Source organism: Perognathus longimembris, chromosome 5 (genome assembly GCF_023159225.1).
Source record: "Perognathus longimembris pacificus isolate PPM17 chromosome 5, ASM2315922v1, whole genome shotgun sequence".
Classification (NCBI taxonomy): domain Eukaryota; kingdom Metazoa; phylum Chordata; class Mammalia; order Rodentia; family Heteromyidae; genus Perognathus; species Perognathus longimembris.
In genome coordinates this window covers 40,971,847-40,986,412 of record NC_063165.1, presented here as the reverse complement: position 1 = coordinate 40,986,412, position 14,566 = coordinate 40,971,847, and the positions used below count along the sequence as shown (strand labels likewise).

General features: G+C 34.8%; 1 protein-coding gene across 4 annotated transcripts in view; it reads left to right on the top strand.

Moving 5' to 3' along the window:
- The window catches only part of Spice1 (spindle and centriole associated protein 1), a 60,068-nt gene that overhangs the window by 16,408 nt on the left and 29,094 nt on the right, over positions 1-14,566 (top strand). For all 4 annotated transcript variants that reach the window (XM_048346624.1, XM_048346626.1, XM_048346622.1 and 1 more), the window contains exons 4-7: positions 468-611; positions 6,568-6,670; positions 7,542-7,633; positions 12,650-12,765. In XM_048346624.1, the coding sequence (XP_048202581.1) occupies positions 468-611; positions 6,568-6,670; positions 7,542-7,633; positions 12,650-12,765 (455 nt within the window). The remainder of the gene's footprint in view (positions 1-467; positions 612-6,567; positions 6,671-7,541; positions 7,634-12,649; positions 12,766-14,566) is intronic.

The window sequence follows — 14,566 nt, the reverse complement described above, 5'->3', positions numbered from 1 at the left end:
GATGAAAAGAGTATGTCTCTGCCAAAGACAGCTTAGTAGATTTTGTGTCCTTTACATTGTGTGTGGGGATATGTGTTTGTGTGTGAAACTGTCAGTTTTGAGTCATTACTACCCATTGTAGGAGTCATAACCTGTGATTTTCAAACACTAGTTTATTGAATATTCTTGTACAAAGGAGCTAGAAATCAATATTATTTTCAGTGTATTTTTTGTTTGATCTACCAGTTCAAGATACTTCCCTTTTTTAGATCATTTTTGAAACTACTGGGGATTATGAAAGGTTTAGCTGAATATGTGTGTGTGTGTGTGTGTGTGTGTGTCTGTCTGTGTGTAATGCACATATAAAAAGTACATGCATATGCTAGACTAGAAACAAAGTGGTGAGCTAGATTAAGGCTATCCTACTATAAGTAGGAAATTTCTTTGTTACTGAGAAGATTCCTTTGTATTTTTTTCTTTGTATCTAGATACGACGTCATGAAATACATAAGTCAAAGAATAGAGCATTAGTACACTGGGAACTTCAAGAAAAAGCTTTGAAGAGAAAATGGAAGAAACAGAAACCTGAGACTTCGAGTCTTGAGAAAAGAAGATTATCTATCATGAAAGAGGTACTGCTAAAATGCATTATCTATAGAATCAAAAAGAGAGGTAATTGGGTTCTGTCTTTTTCCCTTAATTTCTTTCACATTAAGTGACTTTAATACTGTATTCTTTTTTTTTTGGCCAGTCCTGGGCCTTGGACTCAGGGCCTGAGCACTGTCCCTGCCTTCCTTTTGCTCAAGGCTAGCACTCTGCCACTTTAGCCACAGCGCCACTTCTGGCCGTTTTCTGTATATGTGGTGCTGGGGAATCGAACCCAGGGCCTCATGTATATGAGGCAAGCTCTCTTGCCACTAGGCCATATCCCCAGCTCCAATACTGTATTCTTATACAATGATCTACATGTGGACTTTGAAAAAGAGCAGTGAAGTGATGATTAGAGTCTGATGTGATTTATTAGGAACCCAAATGAATTATTTAGCTAGCCAAGTGCCATAAGCTTGAACCTAAAGGAACAACATTACAAGCACATTCCTTTATAATTATATCAGCTCAAATAAAAGAAAAACTATAGATATATTTATATATATGTGTGTGTATATATGTATATATATACATATATATACATATATACATTTACCTCTTGCACTGTTTTACAGAGCATTACTCCATAGTTTAGTAGCAATGGAACTTTAGTTATGTAATTCTCAGCCTGAATTTTGTCATTTTTTAAATTGCTGTTTGTATTGTTGTGAGAGTTTAGTGATATAGTACCTATAAAGTGATCTGCACAGCCCTTTGCACATAATTAGTACCTTATACACATAAATTGCTATAATTATTTTTCTTAGTTCAATTGTAATGCTGTTTGATTGCTTAGCAAAAATAGAATAGATAGACTAGAACAGAATGTTGTATGCCTGTAAGCCATTTCTTTTTGGCTTAACCTTTTGCCATATATTGGGTATTTGGATAAGTAATCAGATATGTAGGAATAAACAGTGCAAGAGGAAACTATATATTTGTACACATATATATATAGTTTTTTGTTCATTTGAGCTGATATAATTGTAAAGGAATGTGCTTTGTAGTGTTGTTCCTTGTTTGGGTTCAAGCTTATAGCACTTGGCTCACTGAGTAATTCATTAGGGTTCCTAATAAAATAATAAAATCACATTCTTACATATACATCTTCAGGAAGAATTATATCTCCCAAATAAATTTTCACATGGACTTGAGAAAAGAACAATGGACTAAGAAAGAATTCTTTACAGATCTGTATTTTGAGGGGAATCTTGGACAAGTAACACACATTTAAAATTATGGGCTACACTTTTGGGTATCTATCCAAAAGCCCACAAACAAAATCACAGTAATGCCACCAGCACAACAATGTTCATCGCAGCACAATTTGTCATAGCGAGAATCTGGAACCAACCCAGATGCCCCTCCATAGATGAATGGATCAGGAAAATGTGGTACATATACACAATGGAATTTTATGCCTCTATCAGAATGAATGACATTGTTCCATTTGTAAGGAAATGGAAGGACTTGGAAAAAGTTATACTAAGTGAAGTGAGCCAGACCCAAAGAAACATGGACTCTATGGCCTCCCTTATTGGGAATAATTAGTACAGGTTTAGGCAAGCCATAGCAGAGCATCACAAGGCCCAATAGCTATACCCTTATGAACACAAAAGATGATGCTAAGTGAAATGAACTCCATGTTATGGAAACAATTGATATATCACAGTTGTAACTACTTTCAACATCCTATGTGTATGTGTAGTTTCTATTATTGATGATGTTCTTGTATCACCTTCATATGGTTGTACCTACACTATCTCTGTAATCTTATCTGAGTATATTGGAAACCATGTTTACTGGTATTGGAAGTAGGAAATTCAAAGGGAATACCAAATTTGAGAGACACAGGGTAAAAAAAGAGAAATAACTACAAAAGCAATACTTGCAAAACTGTTTGGTGTAAGTGAACTGAACACCTGCGGGGGGGGAGGGAAAGGGGGGGAGGGAGGGGGGCATGAGGGACAAGGCAACAAACAGTACAAGAAATGTATCCAATGCCCAACGTATGATACTGTAACCTCTCTGTACATCAGTTTGATAATAAAAATTTGAGAAAAAAAAATAAAATAAAATTATGGGCTAATTCTCACTGAAAGGCCTGAAACCACAAATTTGATTTGGAAAAAAAGCTGCATCCTTGCAAACATTTTTTTGTTTCCTTTTCTGGTAGCTACTGCGTATGGTAGGTAGAAGTAGGAGTTCAAAGAGGAGCAATGAGAGAAAGACTGAAGTTTCAAGCCTTCTCTTGGTAATGCTGCTTTCTCTCGCACTGGTGTTGTAATGGTTTCAACCCTGGCTGCACATTAGGATTAACCCTGATGGAGAGACTTCATTAAAAATGTAACTATATTTGGGTGCTGTACTTAAAGTGTCTGATTTATTTAACCCAGGATTTGTCCTCACTAAACTATTTTTTAGTCAGTTTCCTGTGTAATTGTAATGTGCTACAGAGGTTGGAAACCTCTGCTTTTAGTGTGATTTAGATGTTTCCTTTTTTTTTTTTTGTCAGTTCTAGGGTACTGTCCCTAAGTTTTTTGTTCAAGGCTAACATTCTATCATTTGAGCTCCAGCTCCACTTCCGGCTTTTTAGTGCTTAATTGGACATGAGTCTCACAGATGTTCTTGCCTGTGCTAGCTTTGAATTATAATACTCATATCTCAGCCTCTGAATAGCTACAGTTAAGGCATGTGCCACCAGAGCTTAAGTGGTGTTGTCTTTTAACATCTTGAAAGTCAATATTGAGAAATCTATTTTTTTCTTTTTAATAGCCAGGTAAGTGTATAGATTTACTATAATTTATTTATCTAGCACTCTATTGGTATAAACTGGGGTTATGTATTATAGTTGGGGTTTTGTAGGGGAGGGTTCTTAAAACATTGACTTTAAGAAAATAGAGATTTAGTTTGGTCTCATGAAAGAGTTCAGAAGTACTTAGTAGCTGATAGAAAGGCTTGAAGTTCTTCATTGTATGTCTTTTTGTCTCAAGTACAAAAGGGCCGTTGCAGTTTCCTTGTTACATGTAACACAGTTACATGCTACACAGTTTATGCTACTCCTGGTATCCTATGGAAGTTTGGGTGTGTGTTTTGTAGCCAACAAGTGATTGCCTGGCCATCGTTCCTGTGAAAATGCTTGGAAAATCTAGCTGCATATGTGGATAAAATATGGGAGTTCTGCTTTTAAAGGCATACTGGAAGAAAAATTATTGGTGAATCAGTAAGAATGTTTGCCTGCCACAGATTGCTTACTACTTTGCCACTATAAATAATGTAATGAAGATTCTTGAATGTATTTTGGAGCACATGCTTATTTCTAGAATAAATTATTAAAATAACTGCCGAGTTGGGGGCTGGAGTTATAGCTCAGCAGTAAAACACTTAAATTAGCATATAGGAGGCCCTCAGTTTAATCCTCAGCACTGACCAAAAAGCAAGAAAAGAAAAAAGAACTACTGTGTCAAGGAATAGGTACAACTTTTATTTTAATGTTGCTAAGTTTGTAATGTCTATTCAAGGGATGAGATGGGACCAAAGGAAAAAGCCACTATCAGCTTACCTATGGAGGCTGACTTGTAATATGTTAAAGCTACTAGGATTCATATCTTTGGATCTGGGCTCCTAGATTAGTATAGAGAAAAGTTCTTTGGCCAACATCATTTTAGATGTTATTTGTCATGCGATTCACCCAGGCCATAGGATTCAAGAAAATGATCAAACTCAAATGGAGAGAGATTTTTATAAGGGTTTCAGAAATTCTAAAAGTGAATAACTCCCCCAACCTTCTTGGTTTTGAATTCCACCTGCTTTCTATTACCGTGGAACAAAAGGGTAAGGATGACGAGTTTACAGTAATTTTTTTTTTGCAGGGACCTGGACTCATCCTTTTTGAAGATCCAAAATGTGTACCTTTAGACACAAATTTAAGTTTGTTGTCCTTAAACCCATCTAAGGTAGTAATATATATGGATGGACTTACAGAAACAGTTTAGCTTCCAAGAGAATGAGTATTGTTAGAAGAGTGATAAATCTCGAAACAGCAATGGAAGACCAATATACTAATCTTTGGCTCTTTGAACCATCTCTGCCCCAGGAAGCAGAGATTGGCAGAATAATTTCTTTACCATTACAATTGGTATAATTAGCCCTATTATAATTATATAATCAATATGAGTAATAAAATTATTGATTCTGTCAGTTTTTTGTATTTTTTAAAAAAATAATAGGTTATTAAAGTTGCCATTAGGAAATAGCTTTGTATAATTTTTGTAGTATAGTGATAGATTATAAAAATTTATTTACATTCTTTCCTAAGCGCTTAATTGTGTGTACTAGCAAGATGTCTCAAATTTGGTTCATGGGATAATATAATTTATGTTGTACCAACATACAGGGTGGCCATACAGGTTTTCAGTGTGTACATACCCTTATAACTCCCTGTGGGCGGGTCATATCTATATTAGGAGAGTACATTTTAAAAAGGTTGAATTTTGATTAGTATTTTTTGTGTAGGCCTAGAATCCTAGTCTTCTGGCTCCATATGTGTTCTTGGCTTTATACAGTTCCAACGCCTACTCTTTATGGAAGGAACATATTCAAGACTTTATTCTTACCAACTGAGCTGGCTGACCTTGGCTATATCAGAAGGGAAAAGTAAGAATGTGACTCATTTTTCTCTGTGTCCTTAAAGACCAAGGTCACATGATATAATTAAAAAAAATCTGATACAAGTATTGCTAGATGTTTAGTGATTTGGGTCAGTGTTAGAAAATCGATAGTTTCTTTTCTTTTTTAAAAATTTTATTGTCGGGGCTGGGGCTATAGCCTAGTGGCAAGAGTGCCTGCCTCGGATACACGAGGCCCTAGGTTCGATTCCCCAGCACCACATATACAGAAAACGGCCAGAAGCGGCACTGTGGCTCAAGTGTCAGAGTGCTAGCCTTGAGTGGGAAGAAGCCAGGGACAGTGCTCAGGCCCTGAGTTCAAGGCCCAGGACTGGCCAAAAAAAAAAAATTTTATTGTCAAGGTGATGTACAGGGGGTTACAGTTACATATGTAAGGTAGTGAGTACATTTTTTTTTGTCATACTTGATACCCCTTCCTCATTTTTCTCTCATCTTTCCCTTCTTCCAATCCCCCCCCCAAGTTGTACAGTTAATTTCTAACATATTGTCTTGTGAATATTGCTGTTGGGTTGTTTTTCCCGTTATGAAAATGGACAGTTTCTTTTGAGATTCTTTATGACTTAAAAATGCCATCTAGTGATGGGTAGTTGATTTGCTTTTACTGTAGCCTCTGACTTTTCTTACAATTATCGCAGCCCCTCAGTTGTAAGTATGTAAACAGAGGCACAACTGCAATGGTGTGGTTTGAGTTCCTATATCTTAATGATAAAACACCTACTTATTTATAAATATAGAAGCATCACATTTTAATACCATGTTTTCAAGTCTTGAATTGTGTCTTAGTAGTAGTTATGAGATTACTTAATGTTTGAAACATCTCTTGAGTTATGGCTTAAAATTTCTTGTCTTTATGTTTTCTAAACTTGAGCAAAATTTATTAATGGATTATGAGATCAGGTTATGGGTTATAAGCATCACTTAAAAACAGTGGAATAGAAATTTAAATTGAAGGTAGTTCTCATACACAAAGGTTAAGTGGAACTCTTATTTTATTGTTGTATGTCTGTGTTTGTGTGCGTACTGTTTTACAAAATTAATATGGATTCTTTGGAATGGCATCCACGCATCTGAAAGTCATTAATTATTGTAATACCCCATCTACTGGTGCTTAAGGATATTGCCACTGAACGATTTTAGGGAGGCAGTGATCTGTGGTTATGTTATTCTTTGTACCCTGTATGGTCTTTTCTTTTGTGATCTGAAAAGTAAATATATTTTTCTCTAAACATATTTGTCATTAACGCATGTCTAGATTCTTTCTGAACAATATCAGATGCAGGATGTGTTGGAGAAATCTGATCATTTGGTAGCTGAGGCAAAAGATCTATTTGTTGATGTTCCCCGGAGGCGCACAGGTAAGTATTCAATGCAAGCAAAAGTTACTTTTGTTATTAACCCACAGGTTGACTTTTTGGAAGCATTTAAAGTTCTTGTTTAGCCATCATATTATTTATGTTACATTAATTTTAAGGTAGATAGGTTATTAAGGTTAGAGGTCTTATAATTTGTTTGCTTTTTACTAAGACGATTAACTATTGCAAATTATTCAACTAAAGAAAGATAAATTATAGTTATTAAATATGGTATATGTGCAAAATTTTATGATTTTGAAAAATGTAACTTAATATTATAAGCTTAATAATATTCACATTTATAATTATAATTATAGTATTAAATTACCACATAATGAAAACACTGTTTTTATATAATTTTAGTAAATCGTATATGAAATCTAAAGCAGCTTTAGTTTCTGGCAAAGAGACATTTTGCCTTTTGTCAGATGTGTAATATTATTTATTTTAATGTGTGTATAACCAGTTATTTTAATATCTCAAAACCAGATGATTCATTTTTTAGTATGAAGTTTCTGTCTATGGCTATACCACCCTGAACATACCTGGTCATATCTGAGTCTTGTCTCAGCCATTGATTAGTGTTGCACTCTGGGACACTTGCTTAATGTCTCTATAATTATTTTATAGACAAGTTTATTGATTTGTAAAATAATAATGGAATATATATTGAGTTTAAATATGTGTATATATGTATATCAGTATTTCAAATGGCTGATGTGTATATGTATGTATAATACTATGTTATTGTGAACTGCTATTATTGTTAACTACTTGACATTTTCTTGTGATGACAAAAACTATGCAGTGCGGAAGTTCTGAAATCATTTTAGTTAACTGAAACAAAATAATCGAGACTTATTTCATTCTGCAGGGTTTCCAAATGTTACAATGGCTCCTGAATCCTCTGAGGGGCCCATCTTGGTAAATCAAGACTCTATCATACAGTCTGCCATAGAACCTCAGGTAATATACTGTATTCAAATATATAACTCTTATGCTGCTGAAACTAAATTGATATAAGTATGAGGTAAACATTTTAAAATCTTAAATCCTTTTTTCATTAATTATTATTATTAGAAGTCTACAATGCACATTAGCAGAGGAATATTTGAGATAGTTTTCAGTAAACAAAGTTATTTAACTTTGGTTAACCTGAATTTATTTGACACAAAGTGCATCCTTTTACTTTATTTTTTTAAATTTACTTTTATTGTCAAGGTGATGTACAGAGGGTTTACAGTTACATAATTAGGTAGTGAGTACATTGCTTGTCATACTTGTTACACCCTCCCTCATTTTTCTCTCACCTTCCCTCCCTCCCAGTCTGCTAGTTCCGCAGTTCCTTTCCAACATATTGTCTTATGAGTATTGCTATTGCATTGGTTCACCCTTTATTCCTTGTCTCACCCTTCTGATGTTCCCTTTCCCTTCCCTAGTTCAGATAAACATATATACAATACCCAGTGTACCAGAATCATATACAGTAACAACAGGGGATAAGCCATAGGAAGTTCACATAGTACATTAAAGATAACAACAACAATAAAATCCTCTTGTTGCCATGTCTTAGAGTTCATTTTCCTTAGCCTCATCTTATATAATCATATGTACATAGCTGTTGAGCTACTTTGGTCCTCTGCAAGGACTATCCTAGACATTTTTATGGTTTAAAATTAAATCTTAATTGCTCATTGTGGTTTCTAGATTTGCTCAAATATACTGTACCTTATGCGAATAACATTTGTATTCATGAAGATAAGAGTCTATAAGAAGAGTCAACATTTATTGAATGTTTATTTTGGAAGTAGGTCCTGTTGTTATCCACATTTAATAGATAAGGAGATTGAGGCTCAGAAAAATTAAATAACTTGCCTAAGAATTCTAATTTGGGGCATGCCACTCAGTGACTTGATGTTTTCCATGGGGGAATCAGGCCAGTCTGCTCCTGTCCCACTATTTACTGGCTGTTTGATTTTGAGTTGATTTCTAAAGATATCTACCTGGGATGGATCAATGTTTTTAGTGTGTTTGTTTCTTTTTTTAATCAAACAGGAATAGAATACACGTGATGGTATTTGTATGATTCAGCTGTTGTAGGCTACACAGAGCATCTAGCGTACAGCCAGGAATGTAGTTCTTCATTAAATACTGTTAGTTACTTTTGAAAGATTGCTGCCTAGAAAACTTGGAGTTTGTAGGGAGATAATAGCTACTAGGAAGGTGATATTACAGTAGTAACATAGTACTAACATAGTAGTGACATTGGCTATATTCTAAACTAATTCTAACTCTTACTCAAAATATTTAGAATTCTGTGATGGTAAACATTTTCTAAGATCCCATGAAGAATTGAATACTAAAATAAACCAAGTTGATAGGAATGATTATGGCTTATTGCTTGCCTAATGAAATTTACTAAATTACTTATACCATGTATGGAAAAAAGGAGACTATTTAGAAGTTGAAGCTTGAGCCTATGGAATTGCAGGCCCAGAATCATTAAAGGAATATACTTACATAGTTTTCTGTTTAAAGGCAATTAGATACATACTTTAAGTAGCTGGACCCATTAGATATAGCCCTAAGCAAAAACCATTTATTTGCTGACATTTACTAACAGTTTTCAGGTAGTTAGAAATGTAATTATCTTAGAATAGCTTGATATTGTTTCATATTCAACTGAAGTTTTTACATTTATTTGAATAAATTATACAATATAGTTCTATATTGATTTGGCAATTACACTTCTAGTCATTAAGAGTCTGTGTACACTCCTTACCAAGTAGACATGTCAGTACTTACAATGTATGTACATTTTTGGAAATTTCAATGCTTATAGTAAAACAGGTGTGATTTAATCAGACTACTTGGTTCTATATTCAGTTTCTTTTTTCAGAGGTAATTATAAAGAAAATAATTACCAGTTAACTGCTAATAAGCACGCTGTCCTCTGCTGTAACAAATCTGAATAGATCCTGTACGTTTTAATGTCCACAAACCTGAGCTACTCATGTGAAGTTATGTGTATGGGAATGGAATAGTGTTCATGATTTTTATCTATATCATCATATGGATGTATATTTATTAATAAAGTCCTTACAAAAAAGAGTATTACATACACATGTGTCTCAGCAACATGAAATGAAGATTTCATTCTGTTGAAACAAAGAGTCTGTGGTCATATCTGAGTCTATTAAGTTAGTAATTTCAAAGTAATATTATTATATATATATATTTATTTATTTTGTCAGTCCTGGGGCTTGACTCAGGGCCTGAGCACTGTCCCTGAGCACTGTCCCTGGCTTCTTTTTGCTCAAGGCTAGCACTCTGCCACTTGAGCCACAGCACCCTTTCTGGCCGTTTTCTGTATATGTGGTGCTGGGGAATTGAACCCAGGCTTCATGTATATGAGGCAAGCACTCTTGCCACTAGGCCATATCCCCAACCCTAAAGTAATATTATTGATAGAACTTATTTTCTTAGATGGTTCAAGTTCTTACTCAACTCATGCCCAATAATAGATTTAAAACAACGAAGAAACCTTCTTAGTTTATACCAGGGACTGTACAGAAAAATAAATGGCTGTGAGGGAAGAGAGAGAAGACACTTTGATAGATAAACAGAGGACCTCTAGACTTCATAAAATAAGTAAATATTGTTACAAAGAACCTTGAGACATCAAGAAAGGATAAAATGGAAACTACCTAACTTCTCTGGATCCTTTTTTCTCTTTATAATAGGAATAAGTGGTACTTAGTCATCATGTATTATTCATCTAGGTCTTGCACTACTGGTTGGATACATAGGTGAATAATGTGCCTCCACATTGGACTGGGAAAATGGCAAGATCTGAGGCTAGAGAAGTAGTCAGGAGCTAAGTCTTGAAGGGCTAAGGACTCAGAAAGTAGGGTAGAACCGCTAATGGCTTTTAAGAAGAATGGAATCAATGAGATCGATTGTGATGTGGAAGATGGATTGGAGGACCAGACTAGAGAGCGGATCTGGTTCTAGTCTGTTTAGTTGTTGCTGCTAACAACACTACTGACTGTGGTGGTAGTAGTAATAGTAGTAGTAATAGGTTTACTTTGGGTCATTTCTAGTAAAAATGGAAGGGTCATATATATTGATGGTCTCCTTTCTGGAAGAGATTTAATACATGTGGCATTATTTGGTAAGAGACAAAGTGCTTGCAGGAAACCTAGCTTAACTGGCCTTTAATAACAGACCCACTTTTGAGATAGCCTGTTAACTTACTTATTCATTAATTGCATGAATAGATTGATCCATTCACGAGGATAGAAACTAAGTACTTTTTAATGGTCCACTTGCACCCACCACTTAATATTTCATAATGGAGATTAAATGTCAACATTATTTTAGGGGAAGACAAACTATATTTAGACAGACTATCTGGAAGACTTAGATTAGAATCTTACTGAGAGTGTTGAGAGCCTAATCCAAAGCAATGGCAGTAGGGAATACAATAAAAGAGATACATTTAAGATGGATCTGGATGTGATGGTTGAGAAATAAGGGTGATTCCATTTGCTGGTTTGAGCAACTGACTAGAGATAGTGGTGCTGTTCGTGGTCCTGGGTATGTTGGTAGCAATGACATTTCTGGAAGAATGGTGGGAGAGGCCTAAGATGTTCCATTTTAGACATTTTGAGTAGGGATATCTTTTGGGTAATTGATGTACATGTTTAGGGCTCAAGGCAGATTGAGTGAAGATGGAGATCTGGAAATGAACAGGATTTGACCTGTACTTGTGGCCTTAGTTAAAATGATTTAGAAAATGGATCAGATGAGAGGAGACAAAGTCCAAACTGATGACCAGGCAGTCCTTGAGTCCCATCAGATATAAAAGGCAGGTAGAAAAAAAAAAACAGATAAAGGAGATAAAGAACAAATAGCCAGCAGAGAAGAAAATCCAAGAAATTGTGGTATAATAGTTACAATGGAAAAAGAATGCATGTATCAAGATTTTTAAAGAAATGAATGAGTGATCATTAAGGTCTAATGAGTCATAGAAGTAAGGGAAACAAAGAGAAATATTAATTTGTTTTAGGAATAAATGTGTTGATACTGTCTTGTAGAGAAGATTTTAAATAGAGTAGTCAGATAGAAGCAAATCTGAAGAGTTTACAAGTAGAGAACAACTTCCAAGGAGTTTAGTGGTAAAATGATAGTTAGTAGCTAGGGCTAGGGTCAGATGGAAAATATACTTAGCTTTGCACATAGCTGAAACCAACAAAGAAACTGAAGATACTAGAGAAAGAAATGATGCTAGAGAAAATTTGTTCAGAGGGTTTGATTGTAGAATATGTGGAAGGGTTATACTCCAGGAGGAGTTGAATATAGCCAAGTTGATGGCTCACATTTTTTTTGGGTATGTTTGTTTGATCAGTTGTGGGGCTTGAACTCTGGGCCTGGGCACTGACCCTGAGCTCTTCAGCTTAAGGCTAGTACTTTACCACTTGAGCCACAGTGCCACTTCCAGTTTTCTGGTGGTTAATTGGAGATGAGAGTCTCACGGCCTTTCCTATCTGGGCTGGTTTAAACCTCAATCCTCAGATCTCAGCCTCATGAGTAGTTAGGATTATTGGCATGAGCCACCGGCTCCCTGGCCTGGCTCACACCTTTAATGCTAGCTACTTGGGAGATAAAGGGAGAAGAGGTTAGCCTGGAAAAAACAAAAAACAAACTTTTGTGATCCCATCTCAACTAATAAAAGAGTTAATACTATGATTCATAGCTATCAATCCAGCCACATGGGAAGGATAAATAAGAGGATCATGATCCAGGCTGGTTCCAGCAAAACCTCTGAGACCTTATTCAAAAAATAATACAAGCAAAAGAGGCTTAGGGTATAGTGATAGAGTACCTGCCTACACCAGGAGCAAATCCCCAAAAAAAGGAAAAAAATAGTAAGAATTGGTATTTAAATAAACTGTAATTTTTATTATTGTGTTGAGATAGGCTCTTAATGAAGTAGATGATGATAGAGAAGAAGGCACTGTTAATAGCCAATCAGAAGAAAGTGAGAACGAATTGGATAATTCTCTAAACCCTCAAACTGACATGAATACAGAAAGGTATGTATATATGGCATCTGTACTTTACTGTGTATTTCCTCAGACCAAGAGCATTCATTTACACACAATTGCAGTCTGGAAATCACATTTAGCTCATGCTACTATCAAATCTATATACCTTAGATGTCCCCAGTTGTCCCAATAATAATAATCTAATCATCATTGCAATTTTGACAATGCCTTATACATTAGGAAAGAGATAATTTCAGTTTACATTTTCCCTTTTACTTAGTTGTCTCACAGAAGAGTAAAAAAAAAATAGAGCTTCTTATTTCTAGTTTTATTACACTGCATTCTAAGTATGGTTAGTAATGTTTCTACTTGTGGAACCTAATGATGTTTTCTTTGTGACATAATATGTGATCATATTTAGTGAACCTTCCATGTGTATGCTTGAGAAGAGGTTATAACTATTAACAAGGTAGAGAATTCTAAATGTATATTTGTAAGACCTACCTCATTGATTGTGTTGCTTACTTGTGTTTTTATTTTTACCACTATCTTTATTCTGAGAGTAGTGTATTAAAGTCTCCTATTACTAGTGTATTTATATTTTTCTTTGCATTTCTTATTTATATTTAATTGAAGGAAAAAGACATGTTCTCATAAAAATAGGGTTGCTACAGTTTGACTACTGACTCCTAGCCTGATAAAAGTATTTCTTAATAAAATTTAAAGAATTTAATGCCTTTTAGCTTCAGATATACTTTGATACCAGGAATGAAGCCTCGGCTTTCTCCTTCTTTCCAGTTTAATTCATCTTTATTTTTTATATTTAGTGTCTTACACTTTATATTCTTTAATGTTTAGCAGTTATTTTATGCTAGGTGTGCCTTTTGTATCCAGTGCAGAGCTGAGTCTGGAAGTGGTAACAAGTAATAAAGTATTGTCCAAATAAGCTTGTAACACTAATAGAGTTGGTATGCTTGATGCTAACTTTGTCATATTATGGATAGTACAATACATGTGAGCACTAAATATTGCTCTGTGTTTAGTATTTCCCTTTCTCCAAGGTACAGGCTTGTTATATAGCCTAGATTGTCTTTGAACTGGAGATTCTCCTACCTTAGCTTCCTGAGCTGAGATTACAGGTGTGCACCACTACATCCAGCATTGTTTTTCCTCTCTCTGTGTTAAATTTTTTTCTGCTCTTTCAATGATATTTTGGTTAAATATTTTTTCTGTGTTCAGGCAATGCTTATTTTATTTCTTCCTGGTATTTATTTGTTTCTGTTTTTTTGTTTTGGAATTTCTGATTTGAGGTATATAGTCACACATTCAAACATGCACACACACATAATCGCCAAGTGCTTGTAGAGTGCATATAGAGTGTTGTGTTATAGTTTTCTTTTGCCTGATGCTGCCTTTTGGTAGGGTGGAGAGGAATGTATATGACTTGTACTTGTACCATATCAGATTTTTACTTTGTTATATTATCTTTGTATAGACATAAACATCTTTAGTTTGTGCATCTGTGGACAGAATTGAGAGTTAGGAGTGTCTTGTAAGATTCCAAGTTTAAGGACATATTTTGTTAATTATAGTGAAGTACAGTTTATTTAATTTAATAGATGCTTGTTGATGAGTGAAATTTGATCTATTATCTATATGGCGGTTCTATTTTGTCTTGAAGGACTTTTGCCTTTTCCCCCTTCTGTCATCCTTCAAAGGGCATCTTTACTCAGGTGCCACAAGACATGACAGGTGGAATGTATAATCTTTCAGATACTATGTAGCTTGAAAAAAATATCTGTGTTTCTGTGAGCACTAAACAGATTTCTCACTGAAATAATTCTAAATC